General features: G+C 50.7%; 1 protein-coding gene across 5 annotated transcripts in view; it reads right to left on the bottom strand.

Annotated features, from left to right (window-relative positions):
• Positions 1-20,347, bottom strand: part of LARGE1 (LARGE xylosyl- and glucuronyltransferase 1) — a 527,056-nt gene that overhangs the window by 10,090 nt on the left and 496,619 nt on the right. For all 5 annotated transcript variants that reach the window (XM_026010946.2, XM_072741868.1, XM_072741869.1 and 2 more), the window contains exon 12: positions 18,788-19,066. In XM_026010946.2, coding sequence (XP_025866731.1) covers positions 18,788-19,066 — 279 coding nt within the window. The remainder of the gene's footprint in view (positions 1-18,787; positions 19,067-20,347) is intronic.

Raw genomic sequence — 20,347 nt, 5'->3', positions numbered from 1 at the left:
TACAGAGGGCAGGCCAGACAGGAGGGGCTTACTTTCACAGTGAGTGTCCCTGTCAGAGCCAAGTGCAGAAGGCAGGTCTCTGGGGACCCACAGGGGTTGGAGTCCAGCCCTCAGAGTCCACTGGGCTAACCACCACTGGCCACATGCGAACGTCCAACATCAAGTTGATGAGATGGCCACCAACCTGGGCATTTCTGGGTCCCATCTTTTCGACTTCTCAAGCCCAAGTCCCACAGGCCCTGAGCCTTTAAAGTAGCCAGACCTGGGGCACCTGGGGGGCTCAGTGATTGAGCATCTGCCTTTGGCTCAGGGCATGATCCCGGGGTCCTGGGATCAAGTCCCACACCGGGCTCCATGTGAGGAGCCTGCTTCTCCCTCTGCCTGTGTCTCTGCCTCTCTCTCCATGTCTTTCATCAATCAATCAATAAAATATTAAAAAAAAAATAAAGTAGGCAGCCCTGCCTCGATAGCCAGCGCCCAACACAACAGAGCTCTGGTGTCCACATGAGGGGGGGCATGCTCCGTGCATTTCCTCGCTCCCACCTCTGAGCCCGGCCGACTTGCCCTGCTCCTCTGAGACCCAGCTCCTGCCCTTCTAGATTTGTCTGCCATCTCCCGGTTCTGTGGCCATCATTTTGAAAGGGAGAAAGGCTTAGAGAGGAACACAAGGCAGGAGTCTTGTAATGAACACAGATGGGGTTCGAATCCTGGCTCCGTCACTCACTGAGTCTGTTGCCAGGCAAGTAATTCAGCCTCTTACCACATCAGGTTCTTCCTCCTTGAAAAGGGACAATGCTATCTCCCTCACGGAGCTGTTGTAGAGGCTGAACGAGGTAACATAAATACAAATACTGCTTGGCGCACTTGGCACACGGCTGGCTTGTGGCAACAAGTGGTCACTATTATACCACAACACGGTCCTTGTTCCCTGGCTTGATCTTCCAATGATCCCTTTTGGCCATGACTTTGGTACTTCACTCTGGCTTCCTGCTCAGACCACTGACTCCTGGGATTCGGTGCTAGCAAAGGCTATCTGCTTATCATCTCTGAAGTAGAGAAAGCCCTCTTCCTCGGGGTAATCAGGGCACTGGAAGGCATTTTGCAAAATGTTGGAAGAAGTAGCCCCTCCATAGATGTATCACTTATTGTTGTATCACTAAAGTCACCTCACTCTACACAACTGTGAACCAGTGCACAAGCAGGGACGGGTCTGCAAAGGGGAATAGCGCTCCCAGGAAGTAAAACTTTGTGAGCTGAGGCCAGTGTGGGGCAAGAACAGAGCGGTGGTTTGAGAAGGACAGGCAGGGTTTGGTGTCTGTGAATGATGAGGTCAGAGTAAGGACAGGTCTCAGAAGCCAGCCCCGGTTAAGCGGGTGGGTGGCATTGGTGCCCCCTGGAGAGGGCGTGGCTGAGATGGACCAGAAGGTCATTTCAGAATCCTCTGAATACCAGTTGTTTTTTTTTTTTTTGAATATCAGTTGTAATTAATTCTTTGTAATTAGGTTTATGTTAACTATATACCGAATGATATAAGACCCTGATGTCACTATTTCTGGGGAGACTCATAAAGGATGACACCAAGATAGAGTCTGGGTGAGCTAGATTTAGCCAGTTGGATGAGTAGCCTGAGTCAGGCTGCTTTGGTCTGCATTCCTCTCCTGCTTGTCTCCCTGAACAATGACTTCCCAGTTTTCAAACACCCAAGATGCTTTCATCCATGGCCAAGCCTTCTCTTCTATGTCAATCCTGTATTAGCCATAGGCAGAACCAGGGTTCACCACCTTTCCTCCAGGAAAACTAGATACCTTAGCTATTGGTTCTGAGTGTTGGGGGTGGGCCACAAGGGTCTAGAGAATATCTGTGGACTCACCAGATGAAAAAGCCCCTGCAACCACCAGGAAGCGGGGAGAAGCAGCACCCCAGCACTGATGAGTGGTTGCTACTCATTCAACAATCCCTGAGCACACCTACTCTGTGCCAGGCACCGTGCTAGGCACTTGGAAACACAGAGTGAACAAAACAGCCAGAATCCTTCCTGCTTGGTATTTACATTCTGGTCGCAAATGTCTCAGGATGCTAAAAGCCCAAGATTGCATTCACAGCTAATTATGCCAAGATAATTGCAAAAAGCGTAGGAAGCCAGTAGCACTGAACCACAAAGCATGGGCAAAGTGTGTACACACATCCACAACAGAGATCTATGAATGTGCACGTGTCTCTACTGCTATTATAACCATGGTTACAGTAGCCACTTCTTGGACTGCCCTGCTCAAAGGTGATTCTCTTTCTTGTGGCTCCTGCATGTAGGAGCAGCTCCAGGAACACATGGCTAGGGCAGTGTTCAGGGGCAGACACTGGATTCAAGCTGAGCAAATCGGTTTCTCACTCCTGGAAATTTGAACAGAGATGCAGAGATTGGAAACCACAGGGCTGACACGTGCTAATGTCAGGCAGCACTCTAGAGGCTTCTGAGCTTCTGCAGCAGAGAGCCCAGAGTTGCCCAGGTTAATTACAGTCTCAAGTATTGGTTTTCCAAATTCCACTTTGATTCCCTAAGAAATACCACTCAACTGGTTTTTTTTTTTTTTTTGTCTTGTTTTCTTTGATTTCTTTTCATTTCAATTCAGCTGCCTACTATTGGTTTCTGTTATGTGCAACCAAACCACCCTGATAGGTCCAGAGTAAACCGACCTGGTAAGTGGCAAGCTTTACAAAGTGCAGCCTGAGAAAGTCTTATTTCTCTCCGCATAGAGAGCATCAGATTCTGGAGTGCTTTCTAAAATTCCCCTTAATCTCGTTGAAACACAAACTGCCACAAAGATGGGTTTGTCACTAGAGAGGTCCATTTCAGATGCAGTCCAAAGAGGTCTTGCTATGGATGTCCTGAATGGGTCTCATTATGAGGTTGTTTCAGCAATAAAGTGGTTTTCAGGACAGTGACTCTGAGCACATCTGCTCATTGAGCTGGCAATGATAGAGCTCGGACCCTTCCGGCCGGTTTCCTGTTGGCATATCCTTGCAGGGGGTTTGCTGACCACCTAGGGATGCACAATGTGCCTCCACCATTTATCTGGAAAGTGAGTCCGGCAGGAGTGTTTCAAAGGCAGAATCTTCCAGGAACAGAGGGGCCGTACATGGAGGTGAGAAGGCCAGACTGGGAGCCAAGAGACCTGATCTCCGGAGCCAGCCCTGACGAGCTGAGTGGCATTGGGTCAGTCACTTCATTCACCCCTTGTAGAATGCTAAATCTAGAGTAACACTGAAGATTCTGGAAAGTCATTGGGTGCAGCTGCAATCAGACACACTTGGCTTCCAGCTCTGATTCTAAGACTCCTCCTAGGAAGTCCCTCGAACCATCCTGAATCTGAGTTCATGCTCGTGTTAAATATTGTGGGGCGGGACAAGCACATGTGCATATGGAAGTCTTTGGTGTCATGCCCAGCACCCGTAAAGTACTAGGTCTGTGATGGTTCAGCCTGCAGTGGTTGCTCTTCTGTGTCAACCTGGCCAGGCTATGGTGCCTGCCGTTTGGCCAAACACTCATCTAAAGTTTGGTGTGGAGGTATTTCGTGGATATAAGTAATTTTACAATCAGTTGACTTTAAATAAAGGCCCTTGCCCTCAACCATTGGGTGGGCCTCATCTAAGTAGTCGAAGGATGTAAGAGCCAAAACTGAGCTTTCCTGGGAAAGAAGAGGTTCTGCCTCTTGACTGTATCATCCAAATCCTGCCTCAGTTTCCAGCCTGCTGGCCTGTCTTATGAATTTCAGACTTGCCAGTTCCCAGAGTTCCTTAAAACAAGTATCCAGTCTTGTTGGTTCTATTTCTCCGAAGAATCCTGGTTGATGGCCAGATCCCTACTTCTGGCCAGAGACACTTTCAAAAATATTCCCAAACCTACTACAGCATTTTTGGACTGAGGAACTCTTAGAAAAAGGCTTCTACAAGTTGTTCCGAACCCTGCTGGTGTAGCAGAGCACAGCAGGTACACGGGACTTGGAGCCAGCTGGCACCGGGTTCAAATTCTGCCTGCCATGCTCTTATGACCTTGAGCACAATATTCAACTTCTTCTGGTCACAGGTTCCTCGTCTATAAAATGGAGATGACAACTCTTATCAGGCTTGCTGAAAGGATGAAGTAAAAACAGTCACTCTCGAGACTGACCCAGAGTAACTGATGAACAAATGAGCCCCCTTCCCTTTTCGGGCTCGGCCTCCTGGGGGGCCTAACTGCCAGACATGGGTGAGTGCAGAGGAGCCAGCAAGGACAACAGATTCTTGCATCCAGGGCAGGACGTTGGATGCTAACCTGCTTATCTGTTTAAACAGAGTGTATTTGATCCCAGTCTCCAGCCAGCTCTCTGGGTCCTTCTTCTGGTCAAAAACAACTCAGGTGTTCTAGATAGAGCAAGTTCGGCCTCTCCAACCTGGTGGAGGGGGAGTTAATGAGGTGGTGGGATCTGTGCACTGGGCAGCGTCTGTCTTCAGGCCCCCCAGTCCTCCTGTACCTCTTCTTCCTTTCAGTGTCTCCTCTCCGTTCAGTCAAGTGTGCAAAGAGTTCACAGCCTGTTTTGCTGGGAAAAGTGGTGAGCTGGGGAGAGTGTGAGTGGGTAGCGAGGACTCCTGTACCAACCATGGGGGTGGTGCCAAAGGTATGCTGTTAGAAAGATGGGCTTCCTACAGTTCAGTATGACCACACCCCAGGACTGATCCTAGTGGTGGGTGGTACGTGTGCACCCCCCCCCATACACACACAGCCCGCCCTCCATCTCGCTCCTTTTCACCCTAACCTCTGTCCCAGGACCGGTCTCTGTCACCAGGGAAACATGAAGAGATCACAGGGAAGCATCTCAGAGAAATATGGAGCAGTGGCATGCTGCAGAACTCTTCCCACTTCGGTGGTGGGGACGAGGGTCCCGGCTGCCTGGGTTTCGCCTCCTGGCTGATTGCCTGTCCTCTCTGTCGCATGTTCTGTGTCTGTGATGATGGCGGTGGTGACAACACGGGGTCCATGAGGACCGAGCAGGGCCTGTGTCCGGCAGGTGAGAAGCAGTGGTAAACGCTGGCCGGGATTCTGATCATGCCCATCCTCCGGCGCTGGCTTGACCTTGGTCCCAAAGGCTGGTGCCAATGTTGGCCGAGGTGTGACTAGACTGCTGTTTTCCACTTGTTCGTCTCCTCACACACCCCGCCATGTGCCAGGCACTGCACAGGCACTTGGGAAACATCAGTAAATGCAACAGGTAGAGATTCCTGTCCTCAAGGAGCTGACAGTTCTGGGAGGGAGACAGCACAGTAAGTGAATCCTGGGGCACGTGGGAAAGCAGGAATTGTCGTGAGGGAGAACACAGCTGGGTCAGGGTGATGAGGAATGCCAGAGGTGGGGAATAGGTTGCAGTTTTGGATAAGGTGCTGCGGGTAGGCCTCATGGAGGTGAGCAGTAGGCGAGGAGGTAGTCATGTGGCCATATGGGGCAGGAGCGTTCCAGGCTAAGGAAGCAGCCAGTGCAAAGGCCTTAGCTAATAACAAGAGCACAATAAGGGACAGGGGGAGTCTTTAAAAATGAGGCCAGAGAGGCACTGGCGGAAGGAGAGCTGCAGGTCACACAGGGTCTTGGAGATCACTGAAGGTTGAGAGAGGCAAAAGAACACCACCCCTCTCTCCTCCAAAGGTGTCCATGTCCTAATCCCAGAAACCTGACGATATGAAACCTCACATGGCAATTGGACTTTGCAGATGCGATTAAGGATGCTGAGATGGGAAGATGATCTTGTATCATCTGAGTAATCACGAGGGTCTGGATCAGAGAGAGGGAGGAGGGTCAGAGTCAGAAGAGATGGGACGATGGAAGCAGAGGTGAGGGTGATGTGGCCACCAATCAAAGACTGTGGATCCCCCTAAGAAAACAAGAAACACTCTCCCCTACTCTCCCCTAGAGCCTGCACAAAGAACACAGCCTGTGGACGCCTTGATGTCAGTCCCGTGAGACCGGTTTCTCTTCCTGACCTCCAGAACTCTAAGATAAAACATCTGTGTTGTTTTCAACGCCCATGTTTGTGGTACTTTGTTACAGCAGCGATAGGAGACCAATGCAGAGGTCTTGGGATTTTACTGAGTGAAATGGGGAGCCACTGGGGAACTGTGAGCTAAGGAGATGAGGGGCTTTTTATATTTAAAAGAATCCCTCTGGCTGCGGTGTTGGTAACAGACTGCAGTGTTGCTTGAGTAGAAGCAGGGAGACCAATTAGGGGGCTCCCGAGGTGATACGGCTGAGTTAGCTTGGACCACGATCGTACCAATGAAGGTGAAAAGAACTGGCCTGGTTCTAAAGCCAGCAGGATTTCTTTACCCACTGGGTGTGGGGTGTGCAGGTGGAGGACAGGAGGTGACCCAAGGCTCTTGGTTTGCATCACAGGAAGACTGAAGTTGCCATCAACTGAGACCCTGGTGTGGGCTTTTGGGGGAAGATGAGACTTAGGTTTCTGACAGTTTGTTTGAGATGCTTGAGAGAACTAGGCAGAGGCAATGAGGAGGCTGTTGGACAGGTGAGTTTTGAGTCCTGTCAAGAGACAGGGTGGGGTGGGGATATTTTGGGGATCAGTGGCCAATGCATTTAAAGCCACGAGACTGAACATCTCCAAGGGAGGGTAGGATGAGAAGAGATGCAGCCATTGGTGAGAACGAAAGGGAGGGAGTAATAAGGTGAAAGAAACACCAGGAGACAGTGACGCTCTTCAGGAAGCCAAGAGGAAAGAAACGGAGGGGCCGTTAGCTGTCAAACGCTGCTGAGAAGTCAAGATGAGCAGTGGAGGCTGACCACTGGCTTTTGGCAATGTGGCTTCTTTCTGGATTGCTGGCGCCCGGAATAGGACCTGAAGCAGCAGCCGAGACCAGCTAACGGGTAGGGGCAAGGGCTTTGGCCATTTGGAGAGGCACTGCCCCTAGTTCTGCAGAAACAAATCCAGTCAACATAAGAGCAGGGTTGAGTCACACATCAGGAACAGCATCCATGTCACCATGCTGGCCCTTCATCCCCCATCCGGAACGCACAATGGTGGTCAGCATGGAAGCAGTGATGTTTACGGAGCCCAAGGCAACTGACCAAGAAACGGGACCTCATACTTGGCAAAAACATACAACCTTGTCATGAGTATCTTTGCTGTGAAAAACGTTTCATTTCACCTTATGTGATTAGAGGTTGGAAAGAATTAACCCACATGGTGCAGAGGAGAGGGAATAAGACTTCCTAACACCTAACCTTTAACACTGAGCTTCAAGCCAGGACAGGAGGCTGTTTTCCAGTTAGGCCCCCCTAGGGGTCCCACAGATGGTAACACTTGTCTGAAAACAGGACGTGACTTACTTGCCTGTTTCCCTCACAGGGTCAGCTGACTTGTTCCTCTCTACTTGTATGCATGCTACCCTAGTCAGGATTCCCAGAGACAAATGCTTCCTCTCTCAGGGGTGTGGGCTTGGGCACTGCCAACCCAATCTGGTGTCACCTCTGGGAACACAAAATGAGAAAAATCATCTACCTCTGATGATTTAGCACGGTAAGGTTTAAATAGAAAGAAAGGGTTTTTGCAATGATCTCCTGTTTCAGGCTGTCTCTATCGGGTGTGAGGGGGAGGGGGCAAACTCAGAGAGCTGCAGGACCAGGGCAGGGGATGGGGTGACCCCGGATCCATGCCCAGCACCAAGATGCCCTTCAGCTCTGGCCACGTGGCAGCTGCATGGGATCGCGTCATCCATGTGGCCACATATTCTGATGCTCCAAGGGGAGCCAGCTAAAATTATTTCAACACATTTGAGGGCTGATTCTCTCCCAGGGGAACACCAGTTTCAAGGGAGGCTGAATCGTGAGGAAAAAAAAAAACAACCTTCTAGATGACAGAGCCTATCTTAACTCCCCCTACTTCATTAATTGTGTAATCATGGGCAATCTGCTTGACTCTCTGGGCTTTTGTTTCCTTATCTTGATAATAAATATTTCACAGACTTGGTTGTTAAGAGAACTAAGATAAAAGACTCATTAATTAATGGATATTTATGAGGCCAGACATAGCTATGGAGCACAGCGCTGCATGAAGAGGCAAAACCTCTGCTGGGACCGAGCTCAAAGTTCGGGGAGGGAGGAAGGCAGGAGTGTAGCGGTCTCTGGTGCAGAGTCACAGAGAGCTTCCTGCCACTTTTTCCTAAGAAGCAGGAGTTAGCAGGTCAGCGGAGAGGGTTCTAAATATTTGTGAAGTTCTGGAAATGAGAAAGCACATAGGATTTGGGGGAGCTGAAGTTCTTAGGAATGCCTAGTACACTGTAGGTGGTCAATAAATGGCAATAACGAGTGCGTATGTATATTCAGTATCAGGCCCCTCAAGCATGTTATATGCTTTACTTCTTTAATCATCACCACGTGCGACAGAGGCACTGGTATTTCTGATTTACTGATAAAGTTGTTAAAGCTCCGAGAGGTCAAGCAAGCTGCCTTATAACCCAGCTGGCAGGTGCAATCACCATCATCATATCCTCCTCCTCAAGTGAAGAAGACACTCACTGTATTAGTTAAGGCTGCAGCAGCTTAGAAATAACTGGGAAAGATCATTAATCACAGGCTCTATTGGAGTCAAGTCTATGAATGCGGTGAATTTGCAACTGGAGCAGTGAGCCTCTTGGAGTCCGTGGCCAGGAGCTACAGCCAGCATGCTTCTCCGCCTGGCAGGTCCTGCCTCACAGCAGCGGGGTGGGGGGCGGTGTGGAAGCCAGGACACAGGCAGGGTCTGGAGATGCAGAGACGTGCGCATGGACCTATTGGCTTACTGGGCCTCCTAACCTGGTGATTTCCTTTCTTTAAACTAGTGGAGTCTGCCAGTGACCCCCTGAATCTGGCCAAGGTCAGCAGTGTCCCCTTACTGTTAAACTCGACAGATTGGTCCATTCTCATCTTTTTCAACTCCTCTCACCTTTGGCGCTAAGACCACTCCCTCTGCCCTTAGCTAAAGAACTCTGTCCCAGAATTCTGGAGAGCATCTTCCCACTTGCCTTGGCTTTGATCAGGGAATTGCTCTGTGCATCAGCCCTCACAGTGCTGGTTACCATCTAGATGGGGTACCTCTTGTAGCCGCTACCCCTTGGGCAGGGGTGAGGGATCCTCGATCTCTGACCATGCAAACTTCTCCCGTAACAGAACTGGCTGAACTGATATTTTGTGGCAGTGCAATATGGCTGAGGCCAGAGCTGACAGGTGACAAACTGCTGGGAACCACGGGCTGAAGGCACTGGGGCTGCCGTCACAAAGCCAGGAGAGGAGGCCTACCAGCCTTCAGAGCCTTAGATTTGCAGAGCCTGTTCCAATGTCAGAGAGCATGCTGTTTAATCAAACCCGAGCTGTAAGGAGTCCAAGTGATTCTCATAAGTTCCTGGGGATTTAGGTGAAAGTTATATTAAAGGGGGTGGGAGGCAGGAAAGAAACTTGTGCTGGAATGTGCATCTGTTTCAGAAACCCCAGAATGGCCTCACCCTTTCTCTTAAGGCTTTGTGCGCAGCCAGCAGGAGGAGCTTGGCTCCTGGCATCTGGGCACCTCGGCACCTCTCCTGCCCCCTCTGCTGGCCTTGATGCATCCCTGGATGGCTGGCTGGCATCTTCTTTGGGACTGGTTCTCTGAAAACTGTTCAGCTCACTGGCAATGGTGGGAGGTAGCAGTGGTAACAGCGAGCAGACTGCCTGAATGTGCACCTGTCAGCTCCGCTAGGCTCCAGGTCAGGGCTGAACCTTGCTCATGGCGGGGTTTCCAGCTCCAGTACACAGTAGGCGCTCAACAAATGTAGAGGGAATGGAGGAGTCAGTCTGCAGTTGTCATATGGAGGAGAAGATGGTATTGTGAAGATCATCCTTTGGAAATGACAGTTTCCAAAACGGGTTGAAATTGTAGTCCTGCCACTTAATCTGTAGGGCCTGTGGGCACATTTATCTTCTGCGTTTTAATCTTCCCGCTTATGAAAGCTCTGAGCATTGACTGGTTGGTCACAGAAAAAGGAGCATGTGTCGAGCAGCTAGCCCAGCACCTGGTACACAGAAGGCGCCTGTGAAGCGCTCCTTCCTTCCTGTCCCTTCACAGGCTGCCGTGCACTCCCACTGTCCTGTGATGTCGTCCAGGAGGACATGGGCGCGGCTGAGGCCATCCCTGCTGGAGGAGAAGGCTGAGGCGCACGTCTGAGACTCACCCACCCTTTTCTGATTTTGGCTTCTTCCTGGAACGAGTGTGTGGGCAGGGTGCAAACCCAACCCGTGAGCGAGCTGGCAGATGGTGAGGAGCAGCAGGCGGATGCGGCCACACATGTACCCAACCCGGGAGGGCAAGGAAGGGCATCCGTGCGCGCGCACGTGTGCATGTGTGCGTGTGTGCCTCGGGGAGGCGAGCAGAGGCCCCGTCTCCGGCTGCCCCCCACCCCTGAAACTGCCCAGCTTCAACAGCACTAGATACGCATGGTTTCCAGCAGGGAGCCCGGGCCGCATCTGACCACCAGCCTCCCTCGGGCCGGGGCGAGGCGGGAGCAGAATGCTGCAGTGCCAGCCACCTGCGCCCCGTAACCCGGAGGCCGGCCCTGGCACCGCCGGTCCTGCTTCCTCCCTGAACACAGAGGCACGTAACAGGGTGTGCGCAGCCTCAGCCTCGATTACAGTTGCCTAGGAAATGAGCTCCTGGCAGACAGGCTTCCAGGAGGTGTGTGGGGGCAACAGCAAAGACTTGCAAATGAGGGTGAGAAGGCTGCCCACAGAGAGTGCGACTGTAAAATACACACATAATGGATGAGGTCGGAGATGGGCAGAGTCATCTGAAGAGCCCGGGGGGCTCCCAGGCCCCAGCAAGATCCTAAATGCATGGTATTAACATATCCAGGGAGATAGCCTGTCAGTCAGAGAGTGGGGAGGAAGAAAGGGAAGCTTAGAATGAGCTTTGGGGGCAAATTTTAGAAACCCGGAACAGCTGGGGTTACAGCGCCATGCTCTATGTCAGGGACTCTGTCCGTATTCATCACCTCGTGTAACCCGCCACATCCCTATTCACCCTTGATTAAGGACCCCGCTGGCTCCATGCTGACTGTGAGCAACCAGGGCCACACATCGGAGCGCTCTGTGTGCTGGCTCTGCGTTAGGTGCCCGCTGTGGATTATGCGAGGATAGTCAAGACCCCCAAAGTCTGGAGGGCAGCTCTGGGGCAGGTGGCCCGGATGCAGGTCCCAGTTGGACACTCACCAGCAGGTGCCCTGCACCAACTTATACCTTGTGCCACAGTTTTCTCTTCCTGTGTGTGGGGCAGGGTATGAGGATTAATGGGCTATCTCACGCAGAGGCGGTTCTTCAATGCATGAGATGCACTTGACCAATACGACCCATGACAATGGTCATGGCCATCATGGTGGTGGTGGAGATGGGCCCGTCAGGCAATGGGATCAATAAACAGGTTAGGTGTAGAACACCTCAGATAACCCCAGGATAAGCGAATTGTCCTCTTGGCAATGTCATGCCTGAGGGCAGGCTACTTAGTCGAAACCACCTCGTCTCTAATATGAGGTTAAATGACAAGATGCATGCAACGTGCTTGTCACTGTGCTTGGCACATAGCACGTGCCCAGTAAACGTTAAATGTTATCAAGATAGCAGAACTAAAATGATGAATTAACCCGTGGAAGTGCCACCTAGTAACGGCTCTTGGGAGGCAGCCAGTTGGCCGTGCCTGGTGCTACCTCTACCTGGTCTCGTTCAGATTTCAGCACACATTTCACAAGTATTTATAGAGCAGCTGTGTGTGCCAGGGGAAATCTGATGGGGGAGGCTGGTGAGCCATCATCCTGGAGAGAACAGAATGAAACTGAAATTTGTCATTCCTGCACACCGTCAGAATATAGTCTCCATGCAGGGTGGCATGTGTGTCCCCTAGAAAGCAAAGGCGACATTTGCAAAGCAGAGCAGATGTTTTAAGCTTCAGGCATTGAACAAAGATGAAGATTCTGCAGGATTAGTGAGAAAGGTGGGAAGCCTGCCCAGTCTCATGGATATGCAATGTCCTAGCTGAGAGGAGCTGTCTCTACACTCCACCTTCGATTCCTCTGCCATTCTGGAACATTCTTTGAAAATGTCAAAATATATCACGCCTTTACACCTGTTAGTCCTTCGTGCCCATCACCATCCATGTCTTTTCAAGGCCATCCTTGTCCACCCACACGGGGTCATCTGTTAGTGAGTCTGAGCTCCTGTATCTTTTCTCTCTGTTTCTGTATTGGTAACACGAACAGCAGCAACAACTGCAAGTTGACAGTGGCCCCTAGGACGTAACCCTCATGCGGCAGGAACCTACCAGCCTGTCCTGCTCACTGTGACAGCGCCAGCACCCAGGGCAGGGTCATGGCAGCTGTGCAATGTCATGGAATGAGGCATGTTGTAAGGCATCGTGCCAGGTGCTTTCCAAATACTATTTCGTTTAATTTTCCCAGGACCTGAAGAGGGAAGAAGTAGTATTATCCCCATTTGGCAAAAACAGTTAAGCACCTTTCTGTAGGTCAACTAAATGATGAGTAAGGAGTTTTTGGCATTGAAAGGTAGGTCTGAATGACTCCAGGGACAGCACTGTCACCATGGAGCACACTGCCTGGCACGTAACAGTACTCACTACATATTTTTTCAGATAAATGAGCCTAAGTATACAGCTTCTCATTTTATAAGAAAAAAAAGCTGTGATGGTTATGTGAAGTTACCCGGCTATACTAAAGCTGGCAGTCTGCAATGGGAGGGGGTGGGGTGGCGGCCTGGCCCGGTAGGGGTCTGAACTCTGTGAGGGACAGATAATTCACCCCAGGTGAGTGCCTACTATCCCCTTGCGAGAGGTTATGACTAGCGCCTTTATTAATTGAGAAAACAGAAGATTGGAGAGACTAAGTAAGCTGCTCAAGGGACACGTGGGGAAGGTGTGCCAGAACCTGGATTCATGTGCAGGTCAGCCACGCCCTGCTGGATCCTTTTCTGAAACCCAGTGAAAGCCACACATCTACAAGTTTCTTCTTTGGAAGAAACCAGCAAAGGGGTAGGAGAGTTTTTAGTGAAACTCTGCCGCTGTGTCCACACGAATAACTGATTTCATTATTTTCCAATAGATCCGTTTGTTTTTGCTGTAATATTAGCTGGCTGCTAAGCAACCGCTGAGTGAGCTATGATGCTGAACTGTTTTTGAGAAAGCAGGTAGGTCCCCCCCCAAAGGGCTATATGATCGTTTGGGGGGGGGGGTCCAGGGAGAGGGCTGCGAGTCAGCCTGCTCAGGTGTCCTGGGGTTTTGAGTGTGATCTGGCCCCTTCCAGAGGGAGCAGGCTGTCATAGAGGGAAGTCCACTTTCCTCCTCTGACATGAGTATTTAACCTCTCTGGGGCCTCAATCTGGCCACCTGTGATAACAGTTACCTCTCAGAGAAGTGTCAACCACAGAGGTAATTTTTACAAAGCAGCTGGCAGGGTTGTTGGCACATGTGAAGAGCTCAATAAATTCTAACTACCATCATTTGTAAAATTAACGTCTTGACAGAGTTTGGGTAGAGCATTTTGTTGGGTATCTATGCCAAAAAAGTCTCCAAGAGGGTCCATGGCTCTCATGGTGAACAGTACCCTTAATCTCATCCCCAACTCACGATATAATACTGGTCACGAAGCACAACCACTTTTAGTATTTGGATCAGAAACACGTGCATCCCACTCACTGAAAGAAAATTTTCCATAAGCCAATGGCAAGCCAATACGGTTACCTTCATAGGAAAGTAAGGGTGCATGCCTATTTGGGGCTTCAGACAGAATCATATTCCTTACCAGTTCTCAAAATTCTGGTGCCTAGTAATTATCTAGGTCAGAGGTCACAAACTAGTGGCACAGGATGGGAGTGGGAGGTTCTTTTCAGCCTGAAGAAATATTTGGTCTGGGCTCAATAGTGTTTTTTTTTTTTTTTTCAAAACTAGTTGTCAATATTAAAAATTAAAACACAGAAATCCAAGTTTCCAGCTCCTCTTGAAAAACATGAGGATTGGGAGGCCTGGGTGGCTCAGGCAGTTAAACATCTGACTCTTGGGTTTTGGTTCAGGTCATGATCTCAGGGTGGTACGACTCAGCCCTGCCGTGGGCTCCACACTCAGAGGGGAGTCTGCTTGTTCTTGTTCCCCACTCTTTGCTTCTCCCCCCTCCCCAACCTCCCTTTTCACATGCTCTCCCACCCTCTAAAATAAATAAATGAAATCTTTAAAAAAGAAAAATGAGGACCTTAGCCCTGCTGCCTCCTCTCCCCAGAGTGATCATGCCATGGCAGAAGTAGAGAGAAGCCAGGAGCCTGAGATGGTAACCACGGTCTCTCTAGAGAATCACACTCAGCATTCTTGGCTCCTTTGGGCCAAGGTCCTGGCCCCTGCGGGTGTCTGCATTTATGGCTCTTGATATAAACTCATTTCTTAATTTGACAATGAGGAAATGGGTTGGGAAAAAAAAAAAAACAGAATTGCTGGAAGTCACACAGTTCACCATGGCCCATAGGGTGGGCAAGAACAGGATTCCTGGGCCTCAGCAAGCATCCTGTCCACCCTAACACTCAAAGTCAATGCCATGTTATCTCGCTCAATCCAGGATGGACACGGGCACAGCATATCAAGAGGTGGGCGGCATGAGAGACAGGCCAAACCAAGCAGGACTTCTGGGTGCAGGCTTTACAAAGGAAGAAGACTCAGGTGGTAGCACTGGGAAGTGATTCCCGTCTTCCCTTTCAAAGTCCAGACACTGTTGCAGGCAGTTACTGACTTCAGCTGTCAAATCTCACTGGCCTGTCTACCTGCTGCTTCTGATCCCTATTGCTTCTGATCCCTGCATCAGGCTCTTGGCGCCTCTTGCCTGGATTAACACAATAGTCTCCTCACTTATCCCCCTTCCTCTGGCCCTACTGATTCTGATCCTTTGCAAAGCAACCAGAATGATCTTCCTGAAATGAACACTTAATCTGCCCATTCTCTCAGTGATCTTCCACTGTTCTCCTCCCTCATTGAGTCCACACTCAGAATATTTTATCAGAAATCCTGTGGGACCCACCGCAGCTTACATTTCTGGCCACATCATCTCTTGCTGTTCTCCCCATCAAGGCTCTAGCCACCCTGCCCCTCTGGAAAGTACAGCTCCTTCTGCTTGGAACATGGCAATCTCCACTGGCGGACTCCAACACAGCCTTCGTTTGGATCTAACCTCTTCAGGATGTCCCTTCCTTCCACCTCCAGATGAGGTGAATTCCATTGGCAGGGGACACCCCCACCACAGAACATAAAGACTGTGCATCTTTCATTAACTGTCATTCCTGTTGGTCTGTCCGCCCTGGGATCCACAGGTCCTATCTCTGTGGTTCACAGATATGGGGGCACGTAGTAGTAGGTGCCTTATAAAAGTTTACCCACTAAATGAATGAAAAATGAATGGATACTAAGGATGGAGCAGAAGAAGAATAAGGAAAGTCACAATGCCTTTTTACTCTATGACAGGCAAGTTATGGATTCTCTAATCTCAGTTTCCATATGTGTCAAGAAGACTGGACAATACAACTCAACACCCAAAAACCAAATAATCCAACTAAAAAAAGCAGGCACAAGACATGAACAGACATTTCTCCAAAGAAGACATCCAGCTGGCCTACAGACACATGACAATCTGCTCAGCGTCACTCATCATCAGGGAACTGCAAATTGAAACCACAGTGAGATACCACCTCACACCTGTCAGAATGGCTAAAATCAGCAGGTGTTGGGCGAGGATGTGGAGAAAGGGGAATACTCTTGCTCTGTTGGTGGGAATGCAAATCCTCTTGCCCTGTTGGTGTAGCCACTGTGGAAAACAGGATGGGGACTCCTCAGAAAGTTAAAAATAGAGCGACTCTATGATCTAGCAATCACACTGCAGAGTATTTATCCCCAAAATACAAAAACACTAATCCAAAGGGATACATGCACCCCTACATTTATAGTGGCATTATTTGCAACAGCCAAACTATGGAAGCAGCCCAAGGGTCCGTCAAAAGTCAATGGATAAAGAAGTTGTGGTGTATATACACAATGGAATATTATTCAGCCATAAAAGAGAATGAAATCTTGCCATTTGCAACAACACGGATGGAGCTAGAGAGTATAGTGCTAAACAAAGTGAGTTAGTTGGTGAAAGACAAATACCATATAATTTCACTCATATATAAGATTTAAGAAACAAAACAGATGAACATGGGGGTGGGAGGAAGGAGAGGGAAAACAAGAAACAGACTCTTAATTGTAGAGAACAAGCTGGTTACCAGGAGGGAGGTGGGTGGCAGGGGTGGGGGGAGGGGTGGGGAAGGAGGGGTGAACCAGGTGATGGGAATTCAGGAATGTATTTGCTGTGATGAGTGGAAGTGTTATATGTGTGGAAGTGTTGAATCGCTATATTGTACACCTGACTCTAATATTACACTACGTTAGCTCTACTGGAATTTTTAAAAAAAGGAAGACTGGACAAGATCGTTTCTTCTCATTCCGGGTAGGGTCTCTGGACTTCTATAGGGCCTGTGAAGACAGCAACAGAGTTTTAGGAGCAATGTGCAATATTTTAAAACCCCTGAGGGGTAACAAGGTGGCAAAGGCCAACCAAGCCTCAGGTGACTCTGCGTTAAGAACATGTTAATTAGTAGGCGACACTGGTTATCGCCTCTTGAGTAAGGTCCTGATTAGAGATTAAGAGCATCTTTGATCAATAAAACATAGGACTAGAACATAGAAACAATCTGTTAGTCTGTGATGTTTTTTGAAACGTGAGGCCCATGAGGTAAAATAGTAAGATAGTGCTTGGAGGCCGGGAGCAGACCACAGATTGTTAAGAGGGGGCCAGTTCACCCCGAACTCCTAGGAATGAAGGCCCCTGAGGTGCTCCTGCAGAAGAGCCCCGCTTGGGGAGGATGGGCCGCAGCCTGATCTTCAAGCTTCTCTTTTCTCGGTGGAGGGTGGCCCTCGCCCCCACCATCTGTTCTTTTGGGGGGACCCCCCCTCCCTGGACTCCCAGAGCTGGTGCTCCTGCAGGCTGTGTGTGAGGCCTCAGAAGCTCCCGGAATCGGGCTCAGAAGGGAGGTCTGGCCACACGGGGGCGCCCTCACCCCACACTGGGGCTCGGCGGCCCGGCAGGAGCTGGGGACGCTCTGCTCCCGGAGCCCAGGAGCCCAGGGCTGGCATCACCCCGGGGCGCCACAGCCCATGCTCCCGCCGCCCTGACCCGCCCTGACCCGCGGTCGGGCTGACACAGAGAGAGGCCAGGCCGCAAGGGCCCTCCTGCTCGCAGGGGAGGGAGAGGCTGAAGTTCCGAGGTCCCAGGATAACCTGGAAAGAAGCGGGGCTCAGAAAAGCGGACCGAGGACACAGGCTGCCTTCCCTTGCTCTGGAGAGCAGGGCCGGGGCCTCACCCTGCACCTGCGCTCTGGCTTCCGGACTAGAGGTGTCCAGTCTTTTGGAGGAAGAGGCTCTTTGAAGAGGGAGAGCGCCAGAGACAGAGGAAGGCTGAGAGACAGACACACAGAGGGAAGGAGGGCAAGACAGCGGGAGAGACGGAGCCCTACCCCTGCCCCGTTGGGGACGGTCGGTCACCCCAGAGCAGCCAGCCAAACAGGAAGCAGTGCGCGAGCCCACCGGGGTCTGCCAGGCGCTGCCCAAGCCCGGGAGCAAGCCACGTGGACTGTGCTGCGCTGAGCCTCCCCGTTCCCACGGTGACGCGGGGTGACCACGCCTGCCTTCTGGGCTTGGTGTGTAGATCCAGCAGGATAATACATATGTGCAAACCACCTCTTCTGGTACCTGGATCCGGGCAAGCACTCACCCGGTAGCAGACATAATTCACGCTGACAAAAGCCAGCGGCAAAGGATTAAAAAAAAAATTGATCATTTACGTCTTGACTTCCATCTTGTGACTTCAGTTTACCCACACGGGGACTTCAGGGCCATATGAATCCAGCAGTGCCTTTCAGTTCAGATTGGTTTTTATTCCATAGTAAATGCCACACTCCCCACACAGCCTTCTTGCTCCCCAAGTCGAGGGCCTTCTCCAGCCACTGGATGCCTGCCCCCCCGCATGGGCAGAGCTGGGAAGGGTCGTTGCAGAGTCACAGAGGTAGCCGAGACAGCCATGCGGCATATAGCTCTGCAGGCAGGACTGGCTGCCCCCAGCCCTCACTTCCGAGGGTGTGTAACCTGGGGCTGACAGCTCAGGATCTCAGCCCCACACACGCCCGTCCGGAAAATGAGGATAATAATAGTAGCCGGCATAGGGACTGCAGTGGGTGGGGATGGACTCCTACTTGTCAGGCTCTTAGAACAGTGCCTGGCACTCAGCAAGCACTTCAATAAATGCGAGCCTTCACCATCACTTTGATTTGTTTTACAGAATAGGCAGTGATCTTTCCAGAATGGTTAGATGAAGGTCATCTGATCCAAAACTGGGGGAGGGATGACACGTTTTCATAGCAGCTACAGAAAGAGCATTAGACTGGGAGCAGAAGAGAGGCTTCTGAGACCACGTTCTGCCCCTACCATTTCAGTATGCAAAGTGGGGTTCCAGCCTGTTCAGGGAAATGAGGACACGATGGCCCAGCCAAAGCTGGCAGGAAGAGCTCTATCTCTGGGTGAACTTGGGCAGGGCCCGTCCTGGACTAGAGGACCATCCTCGGGAGCCTTCTAGTCCTGGCACTGCATGAGCCTACGTCCCCCCTCCCGGGCCTCACCTGAGGTACTCATAGAGCCCATACATGGGCAGGAAGTCGATGTCAGACAGGAACAGGTAGGGCGTGCCGACGTGCTTCATGGCCACGTTGCGCAGCAGGTTCACAGGGTAGAACTGGCCCTCCTTGTACACGATGTGGTAGGCCACGTTGTGGCGGCTCATGAGCACCTCGGATCCCTGTGCGTAGCGGAGGAACTGCTGTGCCTCGGCGTCCGACAGGTAGAGGGCCAGGCTGATGGGTCCCTCCCAGTGCTTGCAGATGGCCTCGAGCATCTGGAGCCTGGAAGAGACAGGTAAGGTGAGCCACAGGGACCCAGTCCATGCACCAGCCTCCTGGGGCGGGAGTCTACCTCCACAGAACCTGGTCAACCAGCTCCAAATTCATATCCCTGTTCTAATAGTAATCACTGCATGATGGGGGCAAATCCCCACACCTCAGCTCCTTTATCTGGAAAAGGGGCATCCAAACACTTATCTTGCTGGTTCTTGCCTCTATCAGCTTCCAAATGAAGGTGGGATACTGAGAGAATCACATCCCACTAGAAGCCTTCCCTTTTACTCCTCTTCTCATGGCGGCCGGGGACAATGACACTAAATGATGTAAAGATCCCCTTCCAGCTCAGAAGTCCTATGCCTCTCCTCTCTCAGCAAAGATGAACAACAGCTGTACTGCTCTTCTAAAGCAGTGACCAGGCATAGAAGATTTAACCAAAGTGAGGCCGTAAGTTACAAGGAGCATTAAAGCATGAGTGATAATAACTGTGATCATTAGCTATGCACCAGACCCTTTCCAGAACTCCCCCAACGACCCTGCGCATGGCTGTCATTTCCCTCATTTCCCTGATGGAGAAACTGGGGATCCAGATGTCTGGTCAGCTTGGATTCTTGGACGTGGACCAGACCTGTACAGACGGGTACCGGGCCAGGGCCTTGGAGACAGTGAGAACAAACGAGAACACTGGGTATTTGGCAAGGGAACAGGAAAACACGTGAATGCTTGGGACAAAAGCGTGCCTGGCGTGATGCTGTCTTCATTTGTCAGAGTCCTTTACTGCCCCAGGGTCCCTGCCGACTTTGTGAGGCTACAAGACAGGCACCGTGCCAAGGATTATGGCAGGGGGAAGAAGAGCCCGGGGGGAGGGGGTGGGACAAAAGGTGCTTCTAATGGAGAAGATTCTACAAAAATGCTTGAAGAGAAATCTATGAAGATTTTTTTCCTCCAAAGGCTTTGGAAGTGCCTGGCAGGTAGGATCTACGGTTCAGACACAGCAAAAGCCTATTTCAGTTTTTTACCCTGCCCAGCAAGAGGTACATAATCAGCAGTCTCCCGGTAGGAATGCCCACTTTCTCCGGACAATTACCAGGAAATAGATTCCATGCATTTCCCTGCTTCTAAACAAAAGAAAATGGGCACACCTATCTTCTATCAATGGCTTTCTCGATGGACTTTCAGAGTTTCCTCTTGGTAATTCTGTGAATTGCTATAGCCAGGAGTTGTTTCCTCTTTCATGACGGAGGATTACGAGATTTGTGAGGGTAAAATGCCCTCCATTTCTCATAC

Source organism: Vulpes vulpes, chromosome 16, assembly GCF_048418805.1.
Source record: "Vulpes vulpes isolate BD-2025 chromosome 16, VulVul3, whole genome shotgun sequence".
Lineage (NCBI taxonomy): Eukaryota > Metazoa > Chordata > Mammalia > Carnivora > Canidae > Vulpes > Vulpes vulpes.
The sequence above is the reverse complement of the archived record's forward strand: the minus strand, read 5'-3'. Positions and strand labels throughout refer to the sequence as shown.